This window comes from Erythrolamprus reginae, chromosome 6 (genome assembly GCF_031021105.1).
Source record: "Erythrolamprus reginae isolate rEryReg1 chromosome 6, rEryReg1.hap1, whole genome shotgun sequence".
NCBI lineage: Eukaryota > Metazoa > Chordata > Lepidosauria > Squamata > Dipsadidae > Erythrolamprus > Erythrolamprus reginae.
In genome coordinates this window covers 16,191,264-16,216,872 of record NC_091955.1, presented here as the reverse complement: position 1 = coordinate 16,216,872, position 25,609 = coordinate 16,191,264, and the positions used below count along the sequence as shown (strand labels likewise).

The following is a 25,609-nucleotide window of genomic DNA, read 5'->3' as shown; positions in this document are numbered from 1 at the left end:
GCTGCCATCCCGGAAGCTTCAGGGGGCTGAGGAGCTCTCTAAGAGCTCCAAGCTGCAGGAAGGGTGGGGGCTGCTGCAATCTTGGCAGCTTCTGGGGGCTCTTTTCCTCATTGCTTCCTTTTATTACCTGTAAGCAGCTTCAAAAACTTTCTCCTTCCTTGTGGCTGCAACAGCGGCGATTTCCCTTCCAGTAGCAACAGCGCCAGGAACGTCACGTGATGAAGGGAAGCCGCCGGAGCCATCTCAGCAGTTGCTGCCGCTCCAGCAGCTTCCCTTCATTACGTGACTTCCCGGCGCTCTTGCTACTGGAAGGGAAATCGCCGCTGTTGCAGCCACAGGGAAGGAGAAAGTTTCTGAAGCTGCTTACAGGTAATAAAAGGAAGCAATGAGGAAAGGAGCCCCCAGAAGCTGCCAAGATTGCAGCAGCCCCCACCTTTCCTGCAGCTTGGAGCTCTCAGAGAGCTCCTCAGCCCCCTGAAGCTGCCGGGATTACATTTCGTATAATGAACAAAATTTTCTCTGGCTGTTCGGTATCTGAATTTTTGTTCAGATACCGAAGCAAATTTTTGCCAAAATTTTTGTTCGTTATCCGAAATGTACGAGAAAGGAAGCGTTCGAGTACCGAGGTACCACTGTAAATCAGGAGGAAAAAACAAACTGGGCTAAAATGTTTAAAAATCATGTTAAAAAACCGGATTACACTGCCTGGCAGAGTCAAGCAAAAATGAGCATAACTCTGGTAACAACTTGCTTCCACAGCTACCGATATTTCTCCATGGCTTAGTCGTTTGGTATGATGTCATCTACGACCGCGCCTTACCTAGATCGCAAGCTACAGGGAAATGTCAGGGAAATATCAGGGAATTTCAAAATGCTTTCCCCCTGGACACCCTGAATAGCACTTAGACTTATATATTCCTTTACAGTGCTGTATAGCCCTTGTCTAAGCAGCTCACAGAGTCAGCATATTGCCCCCTCACAATCTCGGTTGTTGGAGGCAAAATGGGATTGTTGGGGGCAATCCTAATTTTTAACGACCTGAAAAGGATGGAAGGCTGAATCAACCTTCAGCCAGTAAGAGTTGAACTGCTGAATTGCTGGCAGCCGGCAGTCAGCAGAATTAGCCTGTAGTACTGCGTTCTAACCACTGTGCCACCCACGGCTCTGGTGATGACCTCCCAATGAAAATGGCAAATCATTTTACTTGATTCAGTGGAAAGTAGGAAGTTTTACCGAGGCAGCCTCCAATAGATGAGTTACCGTTTTTGAAATGCACAACTGTTTCCAAATAATGGTGGAATTGTTTTGCTCTAATGCTTCTCCAATTTTTAATGAACAACAATGTAAATCTGTGTTGCCTTGTTAGAAAAAGTGCAGAACTGGTTTGCCATTATCTTCTTTGAGGTTATTTTTTTCAGCTTTCCAATATATCTTCAGCTTTCCAATATAGATAGTTAACTTGCTTTTATTATATTAACTGCAGTCACAGGGGTAAACACAGACCACTGAAAGCTGATCACTATAAGAAAGATATTACTGCATCCACATCTTTCTTTAAGCCTTTTTCATGTTTTACTTTTTCTCTTTAAGTTTTGCCTAGGGTTTTTTCCCTTTAATGCAGGTACATTTTCTAAAATAAGATCATACCTTGCATGTTGGTTTCTTGATATATATTAATAAATATATTTTAAAATAAATTTATAAATAAATAAATAAATAAATAAAATAAATATGTTATGTATCATCATGATGTCTTTATAAAATGTCTTTACAAAACCATCTTCTAATAGCTTTGTTTAGCATTATGAAAGAATGACATATTCTTTTATTCTTCTCCTCTCTCTCTCGTAACAATCCAGGGCCTGTTCATCTTTTTCTTCCACTGTATATTCAACAAGGAAGTGAGGAAGCATTTGAAGAATACATTCACTGGAAAGAAGTCGTTTCCAGATGACTCCACAACAACTAGAGCCACTCTGTTAACTGTGAGAAATTATTTTGCATAAGCAATTCCCTATCAATGGATTGGCTTGGAATTCTCTTTTATATACAGTGCTAACTTGTCTTACAAACCCCTCGTCTTATGAACTTTTTGAGATATGAACCCAGGGTTTAAGATTTTTTTGCCTCTTCTTCCGAACTATTTTTACCTTACGAACCCAAGCCGCTGCCGCTGGGATGCCCCGTTTTCAGCCGAATGCTCCCCTCACTGGGAAAACCCACCTCCGAACTTCCAGTGAAGTGCCCGTTTTTGCGCTGCTGGGATTCCCCTGAGGCTCCCTTCCATGGGAAACCCGCCTCCAGACTTCCATGTTTTTGCAATGCTGCAGGGGAATCCCAGCAGGGGAATCCCAGCAGCGCAAAAACGGGCGCTTCGCTGGCAATGGAAGTCCGGAGGTGGGGTTTCTAGGACATCAGTGTTTTTGTGATGCTGCGATTTTGCTGAAGCTCCCCTCACTGGTAAACCCCACCTCTGGACTTCCGTTGCCAGCGAAGCGCCTGTTTTTGCACTGCTGGAATTCCCCTGCAGCATCACAAAAACACGGAAGTCTGGAGGTGGGGTTTTCCATGGAGGGGAGCCTCAGGGAAATCCCAGCAGCGCAAAAACGGGGGCTTCGGCTGGCAAAAGGGGTGAGTTTTGGGCTTGCACGCATTAATCGCTTTTCCATTGATTCCTATGGGAAACATTGTTTCGTCTTACGAACTGTTCACCTTACGAACTTCGTCCCATAACCAATTAAGTTCGTAAGACAAGGTATCGCTGTATTTCTTTTTTCCTTCTAAAATCCTTCATCTTTGGTAATTGTTCGATTTGGGACTCAGGTATTTTTAAAATTGAAATTGCAAATAAGAATATTGTCCTACAAATGGGCCTGCCAGGCACTCAGAGGATCTTTGATTTATCTCGGATTTTGAATTCCAAGCAAGTGGGGAGGAACTTAAAAATCAAGCTGAGTTTATATTTTTTGGGCACAAATTATATAAATGTTTTTGCTTTGGGTCAACTGGATCCTATTTTGTTTGTATTCAGAACCAAATCCAGTCCAATCAGTTGTTCACCAATAGTGGCAAAGCATTAAGAGAAGGCAGCAATGTCCAAATGGAAGATTTAGTTACAAGGCTGCTTCAGGCAATTTTCACAGCTTGTTTCAAAAAACTTTTTGGGATTGAAGGAAATATGCTCTCTCCCATTAATACAACAGGAGACTGGCAAGGAATTCATTGTCATCATCTCTGACACTACTATCTTAAACATCATAAAAATTCCTTTTTATGCAGGAAGAAAGGAGCTGTGTGTAAATATTGATAGGACAGTGAGACCCTAATTCAAATAAGTGGAAAGAATAACTTCACATTCAGAGATACTGGAAATTTGGGACTTGAGAGGTGGTTTATGTATTTTCATGGTAGAGACCCAAATAGTGCATGCAATCTCTGTGATATTATTATTATTATTATTATTATTATTATTATTATTATTATTATTAATTAGATTTGTATGCCACCCCTCTCTGTAGACTCCGGGCGGCTCACAACAGTGATAAAACAATACATGGTAACAAATCTAATAATTAAAATCTAAAATAACAGTTTTACATTAAAAAGTCTAAAAAAAAACCCCAATAGATAAAATACATACACATAGTCATATCATGAACAAAATTACATAGGCAAGGGGGGGGGAATGTCTCAGTTCCCCCAAGCCTGACGACAGAGGTGGGTTTTAAGGAGTTTACGAAAGGCAAGGAGGGTGGGGGCAGTCCTAATCTCTGGGGGGAGTTGATCCCAGAGGGTCGGGGCCGCCACAGAGAAGGCTCTTCCCCTGGGTCCCACCAGACGACATTGTTTAGTCGACGGGACCCGGAGAAGACCAACTCTGTGGGACCTAATCGGCCGCTGGGATTTGTGCGGCAGAAGGCGGTCTTGCAGATATCCTGGTCCGATGCCATGAAGGGCTTTATAGGTCATAACCAACACTTGAATTGTGACCGGAAACTGATCGGCAACCAATGCAGACTGCGGAGTGTTGGAGTAACATGGGCATACTTAGGAAAGCCCATGATTGCTCTCACATATTAATAATAATGTATTCATTACATATAAAGTACAATCTACAGAACAAATAATTATATTATAAAATACAAGGCAGAAATAAAAGGAAATGCAAATCATATTTCTGTGTTTACTGCAGCCAGATATGCATATAATTCCAATATCGTCTGAGATTTTTGGAGTCAAAAATATTTTTTTATTTGCATTAATGAACCTGTTGCTAAAATTCACAGCTGACTGGGGGTATTCCAGGAGGTTGATCCACCCACTAATCAGCTTTTTTCTTATTTTCCTCCCAAAAAAACAAGGCGTGTCTTATACTCCAGTGCATCTTAGAGTCTGAAAAATACGGTATTTAATCTACTGTCAGTAACCTGGCTTTCCAGCTAATTTCTTACCTTTTCTTTCCCCCCCCCCTCTCTCTCTATCTCTTAGCGGTCACTGAATTGCAATGATACATATATTGAAGAACCAAACATGTATCGAACCACAATTGGGGAATCCACCGTCTCCTTAGAAAGCAGCATCAGGTCAGCTAACAATCACAATAACTACGTTGCTTGTATCTTCATTTATTTTATTTTTTTATTTTTATTTATTTAATTTGACTTCTGTGCCGCCCAATCCCGAAGGGCCCAGGGCGGCTTACAACAGTATAAAATTACAAGTAACAGTATAAAATAAAAAGAAGTCAAGAAAAAAATGAACCAATGCCTAAAATCCTAATTGAAACTTAAAACAGTTCAACAACAAACGTACTAGTCATTCATACCGATTCATAGACATGGACAAGTTAGTGGTTGACTTAGGGCCCCCAAGGCCTGCCGGCACAGCCAGGTCTTCGTGGCCTTACGAAAAGCCAGCAGGTTGGGGGCCATACGGACTCAGGGCGGAGTTGGTTCCATAAAGTCGGGGCAGCAACAGAGGAGGCCCTGCCCTGCGGTCCCGCCAACCTGCATTGTTTAGCTGACGGGACCTGGAGGAAGCCAACTCTGTATGCTCTAATTGGTCTCTGGGAGGTTAGGTTGCGTAGTTTTTCAGATTTTCTTTTCTTTTTTTCTTTTTATGAATAAAAATATCCCTTGACCATTTAGCAAACAGAATAATGTGCTCTTCCTTTTTGCACAAATTGTCCTTGCCTCTTTCATCTGCAAACTCTGCAAAGAAAGATTTATTTATTTATTTATTTATTTATTGGATTTGTATGCCGCCCCTCTCCGTAGACTCGGGGCGGCTAACAACAATGATAAAAACAGCATGTAGCAATCCAATTAATAAAACAACTAAAAAACCCTCATAATAAAACCAAACATACACACAAACATACCATGCATAACTTGTAATGGCCTAGAGGGAAGGAATATCTTAACTCCCCCATGCTTGGCGGCATAAATGAGTCTTGAGTAGTTTATGAAAGACAGGGAGGGTGGGGGCAGTTCTAATCTCTGGGGGAAGTTGGTTCCAGAGGGCTGGGGCCGCCACAGAGAAGGCTCTTCCCCTGGGCCCCGCCAAACGACATTGTTTAGTCGACGGGACCCGGAGAAGGCCAACTCTGTGGGACCTTATCGGTCGCTGGGATTCGTGCGGTAGCAGGCGGTTCCGGAGGTAATCTGGGCCCATGCAATGTAGGGCTTTAAAGGTCATGACCAACACTTTGAATTGTGACCGGAAACTGATCGGCAGCCAATGCAAGTGTTGAAGAAACGTGGGCGAATCTTGGAAGCCCCATGACGGCTCTTGCGGCTGCTATTTGGCTCCTATGGAGCAAATCTTTGTACCCTTACAAGTGCCCTGTAGTTTGACCAGAGAAGGATGGTAATGAACAATGGTTCTCTTATTCCATTATATACATTACTACCATTTAACGCCAAGGGGGAAATTACAAAATAGACTATAATTTCTAGTTTTGTTTAATGTTTTAAAGCATAGATTGGGAAAGATTTATGTATATACTTATCTGATTTAGTAGAGATGAAGCTGCCCAGAAGCACAGCATATCAAGTCCACCAAGAGCAAATAATACAGAAGGAGATTCTTCCATTTTCCAAAGGAAGCCATCAAAATCCAATGGTAAGAAAAATACAAAATCCAAAGATTTAAATAATACAGTAGTACCTCTAGATACGAGCTGCTCCACATGCAAGTATTTCAACATACGAGCCACGAGGGGAGAGAAATTTCTGTTCCAGTCCCAAGCTCAAATTCGGGATATGAGCCGAGCGTCCACTAGGTGGCGCAGGAATCCTTGCTTTTGGTTATCTCAGAGGGGGAAAACAAAGTCTAAAGTTATTTGTTCCAGATACGAGTTGCTCGACATACAAGCTCCCTTCTGGAACGAATTATGCTCTTATCTAGGGGTACTACTGTACTTTTTTTTGGGGGGGGGGCTGTTTCTCACTTAGGGCCATATTTTCTAGTTCGGCTTTTTTAACCTGATGCAAACCAAACCAAAATCAAGTACCATTGACTAGAATGGACCCATGGAGTAGAAATAGTTCACATTTGTTTTAGATCTGTTTGGACCATCTTAGCAAATCAGAGATTTTAACAGTAGGAAAAAATAAGGCCATACCGATCAGGGAAGCAGAAGCAGACCATTGCTTTCAAAGGAGAAAAAAAATAATTAAAATGCTCAGTGAAAATCCTAGAGCCATGATTGCAAACCTATGCACATGGGGCCATAGGTGCCACACAGAGCCCGCTCTGCAGGCAGGCAAGCCGTTGCCCAGCTCAGCTCCACTGCACCCCCCCTACCAGCCAGCTGATTTTTGGGTATCTGCTTTGCGTGTGCAGAGGGCGGGGTGTATGCAGGAGATGTTTGCATGCGCAGGGTCATGTGTGCAGGGGGGAGGGGAGCACGGGGAGGGGACGGTGCCTCCCCTGCAACCTAGGCCAGTGGTGGCATGCAGAGCCATATCTGCTGGCACACGAACTGTTGCCCTGGCTCAGCTTTAATATGCATGTGTGTGTCGATCAGCTGATTTTTGGCTTTGCACAGAGGCTCTGAGGGGGGTGGGGGTGGGCATTTTTGCCTGGGGAGGGTGAAGCACAAGCCTACTGGGCCACCAGAAATGATGCACTTGGGGAAAAAGACTCCTCAATCTGAGTATTGCATTGGCAGTTCTGTGTTAGCAAAAACTTCAGAACAGAAGGATTTAGGGGTAGTGATTTCTGGCAGTCTTAAGATGGGTGAGCAGTGTGATCGGGCAGTAGGAAAAGCAAGTAGGATGCTTGGCTGCATAGCTAGAGGTATAACAAGCAGGAAGAGGGAGATTGTGATCCCCTTATATAGAGCGCTGGTGAGACCACATTTGGAATACTGTGTTCAGTTCTGGAGACCTCACCTACAGAAAGATATTGATGAAATTGAACGGGTCCAAAGACGGGCTACAAGAATGGTGGAAGGTCTTAAGCATAAAACGTATCAGGAAAGACTTAATGAACTCAAGCTGTATAGTCTGGAGGACAGAAGGAAAAGGGGGGACATGATCGAATCATTTAAATATGTCAAAGGGTTAAATAAGGTTCAGGAGGGAAGTGTTTTCAATAGGAAAGTGAACACAAGAACAAGGGGACACAATCTGAAGTTAGTTGGGGGAAAGATCAAAAGCAACGTGAGAAAATATTATTTCACTGAAAGAGTAGTAGATGCTTGGAACAAACTTCCAGCAGACGTGGTTGGTAAATCCACAGTAACTGAATTTAAACATGCCTGGGATAAACATATATCCATTGTAAGATAAAATACAAAAAATAGTATAAGGGCAGACTAGATGGACCTTGAGGTCTTTTTCTGCCGTCAGTCTTCTATGTTTCTATGAAGTTGGGAAATAGGCCTCCAGGGGGACTCTGGGAATGGGAGGAACTGTTTTCGCCCACCCCAGGCATTGAATTATGGGCATGGGCACTTGCACATGTGCAATAGTGCACGCCCACGCTCTTTCAGAACTCAAGGAAAAAAAGGTTCACCATCACTGTCCTATGCCCAAAATGGGGCAGCGGCAGGGGGGTCACACGTGCGTACGAAGAAGGGCAGGGGAATATGGGGGATCATGCATGTTTGCACAGGGGGTGGGGGCGCGCAGGAGTTTTGCACGTGCATTGCATTATGGGTGCCAGCACAGGCCTGTGCATGCGCTTTCAGCACGCAACGAGAAAAAGGTCATTAACCATCACTGTCCCAGAGTTTGGACCATATATTTTATTGATTTATTTGGATTTCTGGGCCAGTGTTTCCCAACCTTGGCAACTTGAAGATATTTGGACTTCAACTCCCTGAATTCCCCAGCCAGCATTTGCTGGCTGGGGAATTCTGGGAGTTGAAGTCCAGATCTCTTCCAGTTGCTAAGGTTGGGAAACACTGTTTTAGGCCACCCTTCTCTGTAGACTTTAAGTCAATGATCCTGATTTGGCAGGCATGTGAACCTGGCTCTTCCTGGTCCTTTTAACTCTTATTTCGGTCTTCCGGAAAGCGGTTAAGACTTGGCTTTTCTGGCAGGCCTGGAATTAGATTGATTGCTGTGTGCGGATGGTTCTTTTCAGGATATTATTTTATTGTTATTATATTACTGATTTTATTGTGTATCTCACTTGTTAGATACAATACAGTACAGTACAATACAGTACAATACAATACAGTAGTACCTCTAGATACGAGCTGCTCCAGATGCGAGTATTCCAAGTTACGAGCCGAGACGCGAGCAAAGTTTCTGTTCGACACCTGAGCTCAAATTCGGGATACGAGCCGAGCTTCCACTAGGTGGCGCAAGAATGCCTTGCTTCCAGTTATCTCGGCGCGAAAAACAAAGTCTAAAGGCATTCGTTCCAGATACGAGTTGATCGACATACGAGCTCAGGTCTGGAACGAATTAGACTCGTATGTCGAGGTACCACTGTACAGTACAGTACAGTACAATACAATACAATACAATACAAATACAAATACAAATACAAATACAAATACAAATACAAATACAAATACAAATACAAATACAATACAGTACAATACAATTTCCCAGGGCACAGGCTGGAAGGCATCCAGCCAGCCAGTTTATTGTACATTAAACTAATTTACATCTTTTGTCATCACCATTAGAGTCCATTAGAAGAAGAGAAAAAAATGCAGTTTTTGTAGTTACGGTCAGGGGTGGGCTACTGCCCCGACGGGGTGGAATGCAGTGGGGTAGCGAAAATGTAGCTCCACCCCAGAGCCCCCAATATGCAATGAAAGATGTTGAAAGGAAATGCAGGGGGTCCTGCATAAGCCACGTCCACAGTGTGGTAGTTACAATTTTGGCAGCCCTGCACTGGCTACGGTGGTTAGATTTTACTCACACTGCAGCTTCATAGTATCATATCTTATCTCCTATGAATCTCACCCGACTGTATTGCTGCATATAGTAAAAAAGCTCATCCCAGGGAAGTTGCAGAAAATTTATGGCAAAATTCAAATTTTATTGATCGCAGCTTGTTTCTCTGGCTGACGAGTTATTTTTATCCACAGAGCGTGATTCTGATTCCGACAGCGAATTGTCCCTTGATGAACACAGCAGTTCATATGCTTCCTCTCACTCGTCAGAGAGTGAGGAAGATGTGATAGGTGTGGAGAAGAAATGGAACACTGGCACTTTGAAAAACAACGAGCGGGTTCCAGTCCACAGCACTCCTAAAGGTAAAGAGTATAAGCCATGGGTGTCAATTCCCCCCCCTTTTCTTTCCCCCCCACTTTTTTAGTATTTTCAATGTTTGTAATTTGATAGACTATATAGGGTTTTTTAGATTTAAGTAAAATGTGTAAATAGGAGGCACTACGGCCTACAGGTGTAAATAGGAGGCAATACGGCCTACCAGTTATTTATTTATTTATTGGATTTGTATGCCGCCCCTCTCCGCAGACTCAGGGCGGCTAACAACAATGGTAAAACAACATGTAACAATCCAATTTAATAAAACAACTAAAAACCCTTATTATAAAAAACCAAACATACACAGAAACATACCATGCATAACTTGTAATGGCCTAGGGGAAGGAATATCTTAACTCCCCCATGTCTGGCGACAAAGGTGGGTTTTGAGTAATTTGTGAAAGACAAGGATGGTGGAGGCCGTTCTAATCTCTGGGGGGAGTTGATTCCAGAGGGTCGGGGCCGCCACAGAGAAGGCTCTTCCCCTGGGGCCCGCCAAACGACATTGTTTAGTCGACGGGACCCGGAGAAGGCCAACTCTGTGAGACTTTATCGGCTGCTGGGATTCGTGCGGTAGAAGGCGGTTCCGGATGTATTCTGGCCCAATGCCATGTAGGGCTTTAAAGGTCATTACCAACACTTTGAATTGTGACCGGAAACCGATTGGAAGCCAGTGCAGGCCACGGAGTGTTGCAGAAACGTGGCCAAATCTAGGAAGCCCCACGATGGCTCTCGCGGCTGCATTCTGCACGATTTGAAGTTTCCGAACAGAATATTAGAAATATTGTTTATTTGTCAGTGTATACTTGAGGGAACATTGATAAAGAGAGGTAATACATGATTATTGTGACTGCTGGGTGACAAGATTAGATAAAAACTTTTGCAATAAGGGATAAAAGATCTATAGAGAAACTAAAAATTTTGTATTATGATTTTTCCCCCTGGGATTATACAAGAGTTACTAACAAAATACTGCATTTTATTATAGTGGAAATAGAAGATATTTGACATTGCACTAAAACATATGAAGGAAAAAATAAAAATTTTATACTGAAAAAAAATTCAAGGCCTTAAGGCCAGATCCAGCCCACAGGGTGCTTAGATCCCGCCCGCAGGCTCACCCTGGAAAAAGTGAAAGACCGGCCCACAGTGCTTCTGCCAGCAAAAAGGGAGCTTTGGAGGACCACACATGGCCCTGTTCTGGCTCCTTTTTTTGGCTGCAATGGCAGTAGCAGGTTGCCACCAGTACGGATAAGGACGCCATACCGGTAGCAAAAATTGAACTGCACACGCAGCTTTGAGTCTCTGATGCGTGCACATTCGAACGAGATTTTGTTACTGCACATGTGCAGGAAGCAAAATCTTGCAAGGGGGCATGCACGTGAGAGAGATTTTGGCGATTTTTTCGCTTCTGCGCATGCAGATTAAGCCCATGGATGAAAGGAGTTGAAGTCGTTAGGGGGTCTCCTGTCTGTTTTATGGCAACATCTGCCACTGTTAACTCCACATTTAATTGCATTTCCTCATCATTCTGATCCATTTTATTTACAAACTTGACTTTCAGTTTCAAGTGATTATTACAGTATTTCTTTAGTTTTGGCCAATTCTGTCCTGTAATATGAGACATGTTCAGCAGGTTGATTGGCATGCTTACCTAAATAAGCAATTAATTTTATGTGTGCAATGTGTTTGATGGGCTGATCATTGACCATTATTGTTCTGTCAGGCTCTCTGGTAGACTCCTCCCAAAAATTCACAGGTACAAATTTCAGACACACACACGTTTGAAAATTCAAAACAATGTTCTTTATAATGAAAATTCACTTAAACTAAGCCCTCTTTGGGTATAGCAAAGAGCACTGGTCTCCAAACAAACTGGTAATTTGTACAAGTCCCTTATCAGTTCTGTGATACTTAGCTTGCAGCTGTAAGGCAATTCACAGTCCTTCTTCTTTCACAAAGTGAAACACACTTTGCCCTGGTTTAGTTTCAAAGCGGGGGAAAATCAGCACACAAAAGGTCAAAGTCAGTAAAGCAGTCACGAAACACAACAATCAGATAATCCTCCACAATGGCCAAACCCACAAGCTGCTATTTATAGCAGCCTCACTAATTACCACAGCCCCACCCAACCACAGGTGGCCTCATTTTCTTTGATAATAATCTCTCAGTTGTTGTTGCCTATGCATCGCTCTCCGCATGCGTGGCCGTATCATTAACTCTTGTTCTGAATCCAAGGAGGAGCTAGATAATTGATCTCCTTCTGAGCTGTCTGCCCCACTCTCCTCCTCCCTGTCACTCATGTCTTCTTGGTCAGAGGAGCCTTCATCATAAGATTCCACCAGGGGAAAAACAGGCCTGCAGCATGTGGATGTCTCCCCCACATCCACAGTCCTTGGAGCAGGAGCTGGGCCAGAGCTAACCACAACAATTATAAAGACTTTCACCTCTCTGTGAACAGTGAGCAATAAAAAGGCCTTTCCTTGCTGTTGGATATTTTTCACTTCAAGTTGTAGATAATTGTAGAAATCTAAAGAGTTGCTCGTTGACATTTTGGTTAAGTATTTATAATTGTGTACTCTGTCTTTAACTGTTTTGGATCCTGCAGTTGATACAGTGCCCAATCATGTGAAACCCTACTGGCCCTCCGAGGGCATTGACGCAAGTGATGAGGAGGAGCCGAATGCGAAACAAAAACTGAAGGTGGAAACCAAAGTTAATGTAGAACTGCATCAGGAAAACCAAGTGAACCACAGCAGCGAAATACCCCAGGAAAAAGAGGACGAGGGGCAGCAAAAGGAGAATAAACCACTCCCTCATCAAAACCACCAGCCACCAGAACAGAGGAAAGGTATTAGAGAAGGCTTAAGTTAAGAAATCCACTACTGCAAACAGGGTGAACAACTATTTAATTATGTGGCTTTAAAAGGAGAGAAGATGCGTTCATGTAGTATAGTACAATGGTACCTCTACCTACAAACGCCTCTACTTTTCTAGATAGGAACCGGGTGTTCAAGATTTTTTTTGCCTCTTCTCAAGAACCATTTTCCACTTAGAAACCCGACCCTCCGAAACCGGAAAAGGCAGGGAGAAGTCTCCGTGGGGCCTCTCTAGGAATCTTCTGGGGGGAAACAGGGCCAGAAAAGGTGGGGAGAAGCCTCTGGGGGGACTTTCTAGGAACCTCCTGGGAGGAAACAGGGCCAGAAAAGGTGGGGAGAAGCCTCTGTGGGGCCTCTCTAGGAATCTCCTAGGAGGAAATAGGGCCAGAAAAGGCAGGGAGAAGCCACTTTAGGGCCTCTCTAGGAATCTTCTGGGAGGAAATAGGGCCAGAGAAGGCAGGGAGAAGCCACTGTGAGGGCTCTCTAGGAATCTCCTGGGAGGAAATAGGGCTGGAAAAGTTGGGGAGAAACAGGGCCTCCACCCTCCCTGTGGTTTCCCCAATCGCACACCTTATTTGCGTTTACATTGATTTCTATGGGAAAAATTGCTTCTTCTTACACATTTTTCTAATTAAGAAGCTGGTTAATTAAGTTCGTAAGTAGAGGTATCACTGTATCAGTCTTTATTAATTATGTGATGCCTTCAGGATTAGATCTATCATCAGCATTGATTGCTAAGCAACAATTCTAAAAGGGACTTGCTTCACTTGTGAGCTGTCTAGAACAGTGGTTTTCAAACTTTCTAATGCCGCAACCCGTTAATATAGTTCCTCAAGTTGTGGTGATCCCCAACCATAAGTCTAGCGCCAATTCTCCCAACAGGGCTTTAAGCTGATTGGCAGGAAGGTCAGAGGGACACACCCACTGTAAACGTCGGATTGGTTGGATTGTAAAAATATGTTCCACGGCGCCAGAATAGAAGCTTTGCTTCCTAACACCATGGGAAATTTGTCTTTTTCCATGGTCTTAGGCGACCCCAGCGAAATGGTCGTTTGACCCCCAAAGGGTTCCTGACCCCCAGGTTGAGAACCACTTTGTCTAGAGTGTTCTGTGCGGCTGCCGCAAGAAACAAGTTGTTGAAATGTGAACTTTTAGCCTCATCTAATGTAATTCTTACTATGCTCTTAATGCAAGTTGCATTGCAATGGAAAATAAGGGCTCTCTTAACTAAATTGTTCTGGGGCCTCCAACCTTGGCAACTTTAAGACTTGTGGACTTCAAAGCAAAGCTGGCTGAGGAATTCTGGGAGTGGAAGTCCACAAGTCTTAAAGTGTCCAAGGTTGGAGACCCCTGCTATAGCTTAAATCCATTTGGCAAGTATACTTCTAAGACACTGTATTTGTAATCTGAAAATTATACATATGCTGGCTGGCTGTTAAGAACTGTTACATTGATTTGTGACCAGGAAAGATATGCTGGTCAGCCACTATTTCTCTTAGCTTCACCTGTGAAGTGGCAGAAATCCCAATACCATTACAAGAGGTGTTTGTAAACATAGGGGGCTTCCTTCGATACTTTAATAGATTAGATTAGATTAGATTTATTGGATTTATATGCTGCCCCTTTCCGTAGACTCGGGGCGGCTCACAACAATGGTAAACAATAAATAATAACAAATCTAATATTTAGCAATCTAAATTACAGTTTTAAGTTAAAAAATCCAAAAGAACCCCAATATATAAAAAACAAGCACACAGTCGAATCATACACAGAAACTACATGGACAAGGGGGAGATGTTTCAATTCCCCCATGCCTGACGGCAGAGGTGGGTTTTAAGGAGTTTCTGAAAGGCAAGGAGGGTGGGGGCAATCCTAATCTCTTGGGGGAGTTGGTTCCAGAGGGTCAGAGCCACCACAGAGAAGGCTCTTCCCCTGGGTCCCATCAGACGACATTGTTTAGTAGACGGGACCTGGAGAAGGCCAACTCTGTGGGACCTAACCGGTCACTGGGATTCGTGCGGCAGAAGGCAGTCCGGGAGATATTCTGGCCCGATGCCATGAAGGGCTTTATAGGTCATAACCAACACTTTGAATTGTGACCGGAAACTGATGGGCAACCAATACAGACTGCGGAGTGTTGGAGTAACATGGGCATATTTAAAGAAGCACTTTAGCAATAGCACTTAGACTTCTATACTGCTTCACAGTGCTTTACAGCTCTCTCTAAGTGGTTTACAGAATCAGCATATTGTCCCGAACAATCTGGTCCTCATTTTACCAACCTGACCTCAGAAGGATGAAAGGCTGAGTCAAACTTGAGCCTGGTCAAATTTGATCTGCCAAACTGCTGGTAGCCGGTGATCAGCAGAAATAGCCTTAAGTACTGCATTCTAACAATTGCACCACCACAGCTCATAATCCTACTTCCTTACTAAAATAGTTTGCATCTACACCATAAACTATGATTACATGGTAATATTTTCCTATTGACCTTGCATTTTCTTGGTGGGGCAGGTCATGTCCAGGTGGGCATCAGGTATGTCAAGTGAAGAGAATTACAGTAGTACCCCTAGATACGAGCATAGTTCGTTCCAGAAGGGAGCTTGTATGTCGAGGCAACTCGTATCTGGAACAAATAACGTTTTTCCCCTCCGAGATAACCAAAAGCAAGGATTCTTGCGCCACCTAGTGGACGCTCGGCTCGTATCCCGAATTTGAGCTTGGGACTAGAACAGAAATGTCTCTCCCCTCATGGCTCGTATCTTGAAATACTCGCATGTAGAGCAGCTCGTATCTAGAGGTACTACTGTATAGGAGTTGAAGCAGAAACTTTCCCCATGTCAAGCATAAATATGCATAAAGCCTTTTAACAAAATGAACATTTGGGGGGGGGGGTTGTCTTATTTTATTAATATGACGGCCGTATCCTCTTTTTTCCCTGTGCCAGGCATATTGAAAAATAAAATCACCTACCCTCCTCCATTAGTGGACAAAAATATGAAGAATCGGCTGCGAGAAAAATTGTCAGACTATCACCAAACTGCAATCTCGCCCAAAGCAACTTCTGTTGGGACTAACAATGGTGTTCGCTCCACTTCGGACTCTGGAGTAACCATAAAAAACCCAAGAAGAGAAAACCCTCCAGAACAGATGAATGGCTTAGCCATGAATGTCCACGCGGGGACAATAACGGCTGAGAATAACTCGGATTCTGAGTGAGTGCCAAGTTCTGTCTGTTTGCTGTTTAAACGTCTCTTGAGTTTTCTGGTGCTTATTTCTTCCCAAAGACTCACTGTTTAATTCTTTCAGTGGCTTGTTATGGACATTCATTCAGGAATCAGCATCAGTATCATCTCTTCTTCCCTCGCTTGATCTCCTTCCCTATTTTTCCCTTTTGTGTCTTTCAACACTTTCCACACTATTAGCTTGAAACACTTTTTGTGACCTCTGAGTCACAAAATCTGTAAGGTTTAGTTTAATCTCTGTGATCTAATCAGATGAACTCGATTCGTGTTCTCAAACTTAACTTCTGTCTTTCTACCCCCGACAATGTTTCCTTTGTCATTTACCTTCATCTAAAGACCTTGCGCCCCCTCCCCAATATTAATTATCAAGAAATAATTAATAATTAATTTTCTGTCACTTTGGTCTGACAGTTTAGCTGCTGAAGCATGGCTTGTCTCCTGCATATTAACATAACTATGATAATCTAGTCGTTTCTCTTGCAATTGTCAGCTTGGCACTATTTAACCCTAGTTGCATGGTTACTTCTTCTCGTGAACAGAGGCAGTAACGAAACATCCATTTGAATCATCAGGAAATAGTGAAGACTCTGCTGCCTTGGATAATTATTCTCCTGTAACATTGTGGTGGGCACCAGTCTGGTCTGCACTCATTTGCCATGGAGTGAGGATGCCAAGATTGACACCTTGAGAATCTGCACCTACTTGTGACAGTTCCGCAATTTCAGTGAAGTTACGGTTAGAGTCTTTCCAAGTACTTGCCTGACCGCCTCATTTGTGCCATATGGACACCAGTAAATGGAATTCATTATTGGGGGAGAAAATGCCTTTGAAATATCGTCTGAGCCATAGCAATGCTACAAAGGAGTATAGAGCAGGAGAAATCCATCTTGAACAAGAGGAATAAATCGTCAATAATGCACAAGGCTTGTTATTAATCCCCATTTGATTTTATACTGGGGTTTTACTCAATTTCAGCAAGATTGCAGAACTCAAGACGATGATTTGTATCCCATCAAGTTCTTCTCCAATTTGTAACCCGACATGACGAAGACACGTTGCCTTAAGATACATTGTTTTATATAAATATATATAAACAAATCTCTCTATATATAGCTGTAGATAATTTTATACGTTTTATATGGCAGTTCTTTTGTACATTTCCTATATTTGCTGTTGTTGTTGTTGTTTTTCAAATTTGATAGCAGGAGAGCAAAGAACTTTGATATTTTTTATATTAAAAAAGAAGTGCATGAGTTTACTTGCATTTGGCATTTCAGTGGAGAAGGAAAGGGAGAAGAATCTAGGCTTGATTTGTGAGTCTTTTTAAAAAAGACTGACATGTTAGGGTATCTAAATTCATTCGTTTATGATATGAATCTGAAATGTTTTTAAGGCTGCAGTGTGTACTTTTATGGCCTCAGGACAATATTTTTGCATAATCTCAGAGTTTCACTGGCTTTCTTCATTGCATTAAGTTACAATAGGCGGCTTGTTAATTTGTGCCTTAACATGTCATATGGATCCCATTGTGTGTTGTAAGTCACTGCTTATAGCTTAGCACAACGCAGGAATCCATCTCATAAATGTACCCCTGGTAGGTTTCTATTGCAGTTTGCATCCTTCAGCATATTTAGATTCTTCCTCCCACTTGGATGAGGTCTATAGCCAATCGCCAACATTGTTTTGAAATTACTTTAAATTTTTAATAATGCCATCTAATTCTGCTGAAATTTATTTAACTTTTGAAGTTTGCCTCCCGTACATTTTAAAAAACAAAATTATACTCTGTCCCCATATTTCACACATTAGAAAAAGTCTAAGAATATTTTAATTACTCCCATCTTTTAGCAAAGGTTGAGAATTTTTTTGTTTTAAATGAAACCTCTGGTCAAGTGAATTAAATATCTTTATAGCATTGTATTCAAAACAGTTGGGAGAAAGGAGCAGTTCTATCAGTTTTTCATTTCTTTTGTCTTTATAAATTAGGGTATATTTGAGAAAATGTCTATTTTTGTAGTGTTTCAGGCATTTTAGACCCACAATTCTTCTCAGTCAGTGGATAAATATACAGGGATTTTCATTAACTCAAGCCACTTTAGAATTAATCAAACTATTATATATAAGGGGAAAAAGATGATATAAAGTAGGAGATCTGTAGGCCATAAATCCCAAAACATATTAAATTGGTGTGAACTCTCTCCCATGGATAAAAGTGATAATTTCATTGAGTTTATCATTGGATAAAAAAAATATCACCTTTATCATTTATTTCTCACTCGAATTCTCATATTTTGGGTACTACAATTGCCCCTTGGGCTTGCAAGAATAAAGCAAGAATCTTTCAGAGCTCTGTCAAAAGTGCAATTTGCTTGTTTTTTTGTCTTTATAAAATCCCTTCCTGGGATTTCTGGCTTGCAGTTTAAATAGTTGTAGTTCAAATAATTTTGCCTTAGCTGTATATTTCCCAGTGGTCTCAGTCAGCTGTGATCTTTTAGCCAAAGTGCCTTTTTCCTCAGTTCTGGAATATCAGGATGAGAATGGCCCACTCTTAATGTGATAATGATTGATAATTTACATACAACATTTAAAATATTACTAGAAGTACCTTTAGAAAGCTCAATGTTTACTTCTCAACTCATTTTCATTTATGATTTTGCATCTCCAAATTAAAAGGCGTCAGGAGGGGGAAATGTTTGGATGCTTAGGAAGATCTAATAACCCTTTTTCTTTTCAAGAAATCAGTCATCTACTCTAAATTTAGAGTTATAGATTCAGAATTTGATCTGAGGAAGGTTACTCTCCCTCAATGAAATGCACCACTGCAGAAAAAAAGTCTTTTAAGATCTATCTCTCTCTCTCTCAATTTCTTTTTGAATGGGGAGGCACAATTTTACACATATAAATTGAATTAAAGTTTCATAATTGAGCATCGAACATTGGCTCATTTATCATCTCATATTGGCTTGTTGACGTCCCTGTCTTACCAGAGGGATGTGCTAGGAGAAGTTCCCCCTTAATTGTGCATGATATGAAAGCATTTAGATCGATACTTTCCAGTTTTATTTGTGGTGTAGTGGTATACTTAGCGTTACTGCAGAAACAGGTTCTTTTCTGTTGTGACATTGAAAAAGGAATGCTGTTACCTATGGTAGGAATAACATTAGGAGTCTGATAGCACATTTCCTGAATAACAAAGCCATTCACAAAAGTGTGTTCCTGTTCATAAAATGTATCAGTTGATGCTACCAGACTACTTCACTTTGCCTGAATGTGTAAGAAAATAAGCAGATGCATACCAGGTATGATTTAATTAATGAATCTGCACAAAATCTAAAATGTTTCTAATGTAGATTTGAATCACCAGGTCATTAATTTTGCTGAGAAAACAATCCAGTGTATATTGCTTCAAATCAAAATTGAACTTTTGAATTCCTGTAAATCTTGAGAAAGCATGCATGTTCCTTAGTGGATGGTCTGAAAGTTAAAATACTTCACTTTTCAGCTAAACATCTCTTATATTATCAAGCAATGTAATTTATAAACTTTGACAATAATGCATGCAGAGGTACCCACATGTACAATCATTATCCAAAATAACCCAAGTGCCCAGAATTGCCTTATTAGAAATAATGTTTCTTGTACTGTAGATCAATGGTTCCCAACCCTTCACGTTTACAAATGCGACTTTACGTGCTTACCTACATTTGTGTAGCCCGCTTCCGGGCCACGGACCGGAGTTGGAGACCTCTCCTGCAGAGAAGTATTCTAAACCTTGGTAGCTTGAAGATGTGTGGACTTCAACTCCCAGAATTCCTGAGCCAACATGGGAATTGAAGTCCACCTATCTTCATGTTGCCAAAGTTGAGAAATGCTGATATAGAGAATAATGTTGATTAATGGAGAGAACATCAACTGTGTTTCATATTTATGATGCTTTCTTGGAATTCTTGATGCCTTCCCACCCCCCCTCCTCCTTTTCATATAGAAAAGCAGGTATTAACTAACAAACACCATCTAACTAAGTTAAGCTACTTTTACACCCATTTCTTTTTAGTGGGAGAATTAAGAATCTACTTAAATTATTTACCCTGTGAATTGTAAAAGTGATTAATGTGGACTGGAGGTGCGGTTACTCTGTTTTTAATGATTACGTGTACAAATTTTACTTTTTTTCAAACCTAGACAAAAGTCCCATAAGAATGTTTGCTAAATTATTATTTTTTAATCAACCTTGATTCCATGAGGCCTTTTTAGAAGAGGGAAAGAGTCATGCTCTTTAAATATATATATACAGTATATATATGCATAGATATGCATATATATTGCTTTTGTGCTGCATAAAACCTTGATGTAAAAAAAATGAATGTGTAACTATTTGCCTATTTTTTCAATGTGCTAAATGATGTTACATCTGTGTGTGTATATTTTGCCTGATGAGATGTAGTGAGTTATTTTTGATCAGAACACCAGCTGTGCGTGCTAACCACAGAGGAAATACGGACCTATTTTTTACAATTTATGAGATTTTAGCCACTGGAGAATTTTAAAAATGTATATTTATTAAAGTTCAAAACACTGGAATTTAAGCACAGTTGAGAAAAATGTAACAGTAAATTAAAGTTTTTAATTTGTTTGTATTTTTATGACAACCATTTATTTCCATAAAATGATGCCTTGTGAATTTATTATGTACGCAGTGTGGTTTTATGTAAAATCAAAACTATCTACAGAATGCTGTGAAAACCAAGAACAAAATGACACTAAAACAAACATCCTAAGGAATAAAGAGCATTCTAGAAAAATAATTTTAATTTTAATGATCAAAAGATGTGATTCTGAGTCAGTCCTTTTCAGCTGCCTGCAGTCTTCAGCAAAGTTCAACAGAAAGTGAAAATGGAAAAAAAAACATTTTCTCCTATGGCAGACATCCGTTTCTGAATCAAATATTTTTTCTTTAATTAGCTCTAAGTCATACTTGAGATTCTCCAGGAAATAATCAGCACATTCACATTTATACTATTTTACATATGCATCTTCCCAATTTAAATTTCAATAATATTATTAATGCACCCGCAGCGGAATACTCAGATTCACAATTTATTATCAGTAAGGGATTTGTGGGAACTGAATACAGAGAGTCCTTGACTTATGACTTCAATTGAGCCCAAAATTCTGTTGTTAAGTAAAATGTTTGCTAAATGAGTTTTGCCTCATTTTACGACCTTTCTTGCCATAGTTGTTAAATGAATCACTGCGATTGATAAATTAACAACCTGGTTGTTAAGTGAATCTAGCTTCTTCATTGATTTTGATTGTCAGAAAGTCACCCAAAGGGGATCACATGACCCTGGTCCAAAGAATGAACCAGTTGCCAGGTGTCTGGATCACATGATCGTGGCCGTGCTACAAAGGTTGAAAAATGAAACGTGGTCCTAAGCTACTTTTTTCAGGGTCATCGTAACTTTGAATGGACTGTTGTAAGTTAAGGATTACCTGTACAGTGGTATCTCTACCTAAGAGCGTCTCTACTTACGAACTTTTCTAGATAAGAACCGGGTGCTCAAGATTTTTTTGCCTCTTCTCAAGAATCATTTTCCACTTATAAACTTGAGCCTCCGAAACTGTAACCGGAAAAGGCAGGGAGAAGCCTCTGTGGGGCCTCTCTAGGAATCTCCTGGGAGGAAACAGGGCCGGAAAAAACAAGGAGAAGCCTCCGTGGGGCCTCTCAAGGAATCTCCTGGGAGGAAACAGGGCCTCCACCTACCCTGTGGTTTCCCCAATCGCACGCATTATTTGCTTTTACATTGATTCCTATGGGAAAAATTGCTTCTTCTTACAAACTTTTCTACTTAAGAACCTGGTCACGGAATTAATTAAGCTCGTAAGTAGAGGTACCACTGTATTTCACTATTTCTGCCCACTCCTACAGCAAAAACTTTACAGGTGCCATTAAAGATGAAATTTTCATAATTCATTCTGAAATTAATTTCAAAGTTAAATTTAATTTAAGAATTAAAAGTAAAACTGTTCAGATTATTCTGATGTAATCTGTTTAAAAATCACCTTACGGAGAGAATAAGGTGAAGAAAACCAAAAAGACTTTATAGAAAAAAAATCTTATCTTCCTGATTCTATTCAGTTTCTGAGCCCAAACAAGTGAGGACCTGTGCTTTTGGGGGGAAAAATCTGCTCTGTCATGGTTAAGGAGACTCCTAGACTCCTGGGAGGAAACAGGGCCGGAAAAGGTGGGGAGAAGCCTCCATGGGGCCTCTCTAGGAATCTCCTGGGAGGAAACAAGGCCTCCACCCTCCCTGTGGTTTCCCCAATTGCATGCATTATTTGCTTTTCCATTGATTCCTATGGGAAAAATTGCTTCTTCTTACAAACTTTTCTACTTAAGAACCTGGTCACGGAACAAATTAAGTTCATAAGTAGAGGTACCACTGTATTTAGAAGCTCGGCCACTCCTGAAGGCATTGAAGAATCTGGTAAGGAAGTATCTCCGAAACAACCCAACAGATCATGGCTTGTCTAGTTTATCATATTTATGATACTATTTTATGAGTCGCAACCATTCAAAGATATTTATCAAGAGGTGACTCCCTAGGTCACCCTACACATAGTAGAAAAGGAGCCTAAAAGTGTAAGATCGCTCATCAAGAAGAATTACGAAGGAAAGAGATATACCCAGAGGTATCCTGGGAGACTTGACAGATAGGTAATTACTGTGTTAAAAGATGAAATCTGAAAATTATTTATCACAAATACAAATATTACTGAACCAGCAATGCAACTCTCATAATTCAGTTAAGTCTTGATAGGATCATTTTACATAAAATAATAGTCAAACTGTATTTTCCATGAATAATGATTTATGAAACTTTACAAAGGGTTCTTTTTTGCCCTGAATTGAATTCCAAGTTAATATATATGTAAAAAAGATAATTTTGGCAACAAAAGGTATACATTCTTCTAAGCATGTCTCACAAAACACAGAAGGCAGGGTTTGTCATCATTCTGTAAAGGGATTTGCTGAGGAGGAGAAAGTGGGGATTAGAATCATATAATTGTATCTTTGCGAGTTGTTTTGTTCTGCAACTGCTCTTAATTACGATCACTAAACCCAAGATTATGTTTTGGTTCCAATGTGCTCCTTGATAACAAAAGGTAATATCTGACTTGTATCAGGCCTATTTGCAATCTTACGTTAAACAAAATGCAAGCAGATCTTGTTATCCTAGTTTCAGGATCAAGACCATGGCAAAGAGCTGATTCTTGGCACGTGTAAATATATCCCTACACAATGTCTGCTGAGGGGACTCCAGTATTGGGTTGCTACTAGAATGATGGGGGACGCCATCCCAGTAGCAAAAATGGAACCGCGCGCGCAGTTCCAGCTGATCGGGGGGGGCGCGTCGGTGTGAGATTAGTTATTTATTTATTAGATTTGTATGCCGCCCCTCTCCGTAGACTCGGAGATTCTACGCATACGCTGCGCACATGAGCAAGATTCCAGTGATTTTCGCTGATGTTTTGCTTCCGCGCATGCACCGGCAACAACCGCTGAGATCTGGCTTCCGGTGCATGCGCAGAAGAATCTCGTGCCGATGTGTGCGCCCACCCGCCGGGGTCACAGAGCTCCATAGGAAGCGCATCGGAAGCGGTGGCAACAAGGAGCCCTTGCCTGGGGGACACCCTTCTCCATTCCCACACCGGAGGCACTCTATACTGCATGATAGAGGGGACTACCATGATCTAGTACCCTTAATGGCCTCCCAATGGCATGACCTTCCAGAAGACCCCACCTGTGTGGAAATCAATGCACCTGTTGGGGCTTGGAAGGTGCAGTGGATGTGGTTTTCAACTTGTTCATTCAGTTGTAGAACTGTTTGGTTTTCTTGCAGCCCTGTTCTGCAACGCCTTGGTCTCTTCAGCCTTGAAAGACGGCGTTTAAGGGGTGACTTGATCGAAGTGTATAAAATCATGCATGGGATAGAAAAGGTGGATAGAGAAAAATTCTTTTCTCCATCACCCAATACTAGGATGAGGGGGCACTCCCTAAAACTCATAGGTAGGAAATTGAGGACAAATAAAGGGAAATATTTCTTCACCCAGAGGGTCGTTGGTTTATGGAATTCACTTCCAGAAAAAGCCGTGACAGCTGTCAGCCTTGATAGCTTCAAGGCAGGATTGGACAGATTCATGGATGCCAAGTGTATCATAGGTGGTTATTGAAACGGACATCCATGTGCCGCCTCTATGTTGGTTGAGGCAGGCAGGATTCCCTTGAGTACCATTTGTTGGGGGTCAAGGGAAAGAGAGGGTTTTGCCTTCTCTTTCTGCTCAAGATCCCCATGGACAATTGGTGGCCCCCTGTGTGACACAGAAAGCTGGACTAGATGGGCTGATTCAGCATGGCTTTTCTTATGTTCTTATGCTGGATAAGATAATTAGGCTTACTATTTTTATATAGTAAAATAAACAGCATCTACTGTAGTTTTAAGCTGCTCTAGTGGGCAGGGCTACAACAAAGCCAGCCCCAGAGGTGTCCACAGGGTGTGGTCAGAAATGTTAGGATGGCACATAATAGATATTTTTTTAAAAGAGTGAAGTTTATTCAGTTGTGTTTTTGCAGCAGCCATCTTGACTTCAACCCTGAGCATACCCTGAGCCTGCACCAGAGGTAGGTAGCTACCAGCTCAGACTGGTTTGCACAAGCCAGTGATGGCAATTTGGCTCTGTTCACTGGCTGGCTTGTCATGCCCTTGAACCGGTTCACCAATCACCGCTGCTTGAAAGCAGCCAGCAACGAACTCTGTGTATTTGCAAAGGCTTCTGTGTATGCGCAGGGGGGCAGTACCTGAATGAAATACATGCACCCAAAGTGCACACTTCCGACACAACACCCGAACTGGTGGGGAAGGTAAGAAAAACCCACCCCTGGCCTGCAGCTATAGAAACAATTGGAACGGTCAGTCTGAGGCATGGTGGGAGAATGGTCCCATTGCTTTCACTTTCAATAATTTCCCTTGATTTAAGTAATGATACTAAATTTTCATGCAAAAGGGACAATTATGGTGCATACGTGATTGTAAGGATCCTCCCTACCTAATTTTTTTCTTTCATCTCCAGAGATCAAAGAAAAATTTATAGGAGACCTCACCTACAAAAAGATATTGATAAAATTGAATGGGTCCGAAGACGGGCTACAAAAATGGTGGAAGGTCTTAAGCATAAAACGTATCAGGAAAGACTTCATGAACTCAATCTGTCTAGTCTGGAGGACAGAAGGGAAACGGACATGATCGAAACATTTAAATATGTTAAAGGGTTAAATAAGATTCAGGAGGGAAGTGTTTTTAATGGGAAAGTGAACACAAAAACAAGGGGACACAATCTGAGGTTAGTTGGGGGAAAGATCAGAAGCAATATCAGAAAATATTATTTTACTGAAAGAGTAGTAGATCCTTGGAACAAACTTTCAGCACATTTGTTTGGTAAATCCACAGTAACTGAATTTAAACATGCCTGGGATAAACATATATCCATCCTAAGATAAAACACAGGAAATAGTATAAGGGCCGACTAGATGGACCATGAGGTCTTTTTTTTTGCCATCAATCTTCTATGTTTCTAGGTGTGGAATTTCCAGATAGTGAAAAAAAGGGGACAAAATGCACATCACCTTGATAAGGTTATTACTACAAATACAATTTTCTTTGTGAATATAAGTACAGGTGTTCCAGGA

General features: G+C 41.4%; 1 protein-coding gene across 3 annotated transcripts in view; it reads left to right on the top strand.

Annotated features, from left to right (window-relative positions):
- Positions 1–20,546, top strand: part of CELSR1 (cadherin EGF LAG seven-pass G-type receptor 1) — a 252,181-nt gene extending 231,635 nt beyond the window's left edge. Inside the window, exons 29-35 of one of the 3 annotated variants that reach the window (XM_070755356.1) lie at positions 1,860–1,985; positions 4,489–4,583; positions 6,023–6,123; positions 9,557–9,724; positions 12,346–12,588; positions 15,564–15,831; positions 16,401–20,546. In XM_070755356.1, coding sequence (XP_070611457.1) covers positions 1,860–1,985; positions 4,489–4,583; positions 6,023–6,123; positions 9,557–9,724; positions 12,346–12,588; positions 15,564–15,831; positions 16,401–16,425 — 1,026 coding nt within the window. In that variant the 3' untranslated portion in view covers positions 16,426–20,546. Of the gene's footprint in view, positions 1–1,859; positions 1,986–4,488; positions 4,584–6,019; positions 6,124–9,556; positions 9,725–12,345; positions 12,589–15,563; positions 15,836–16,400 lie in introns of those variants that run through there. The other 2 variants (XM_070755355.1, XM_070755358.1) reach the window with 2 other exon arrangements.
- Positions 20,547–25,609: the final 5,063 nt, after the last annotated feature.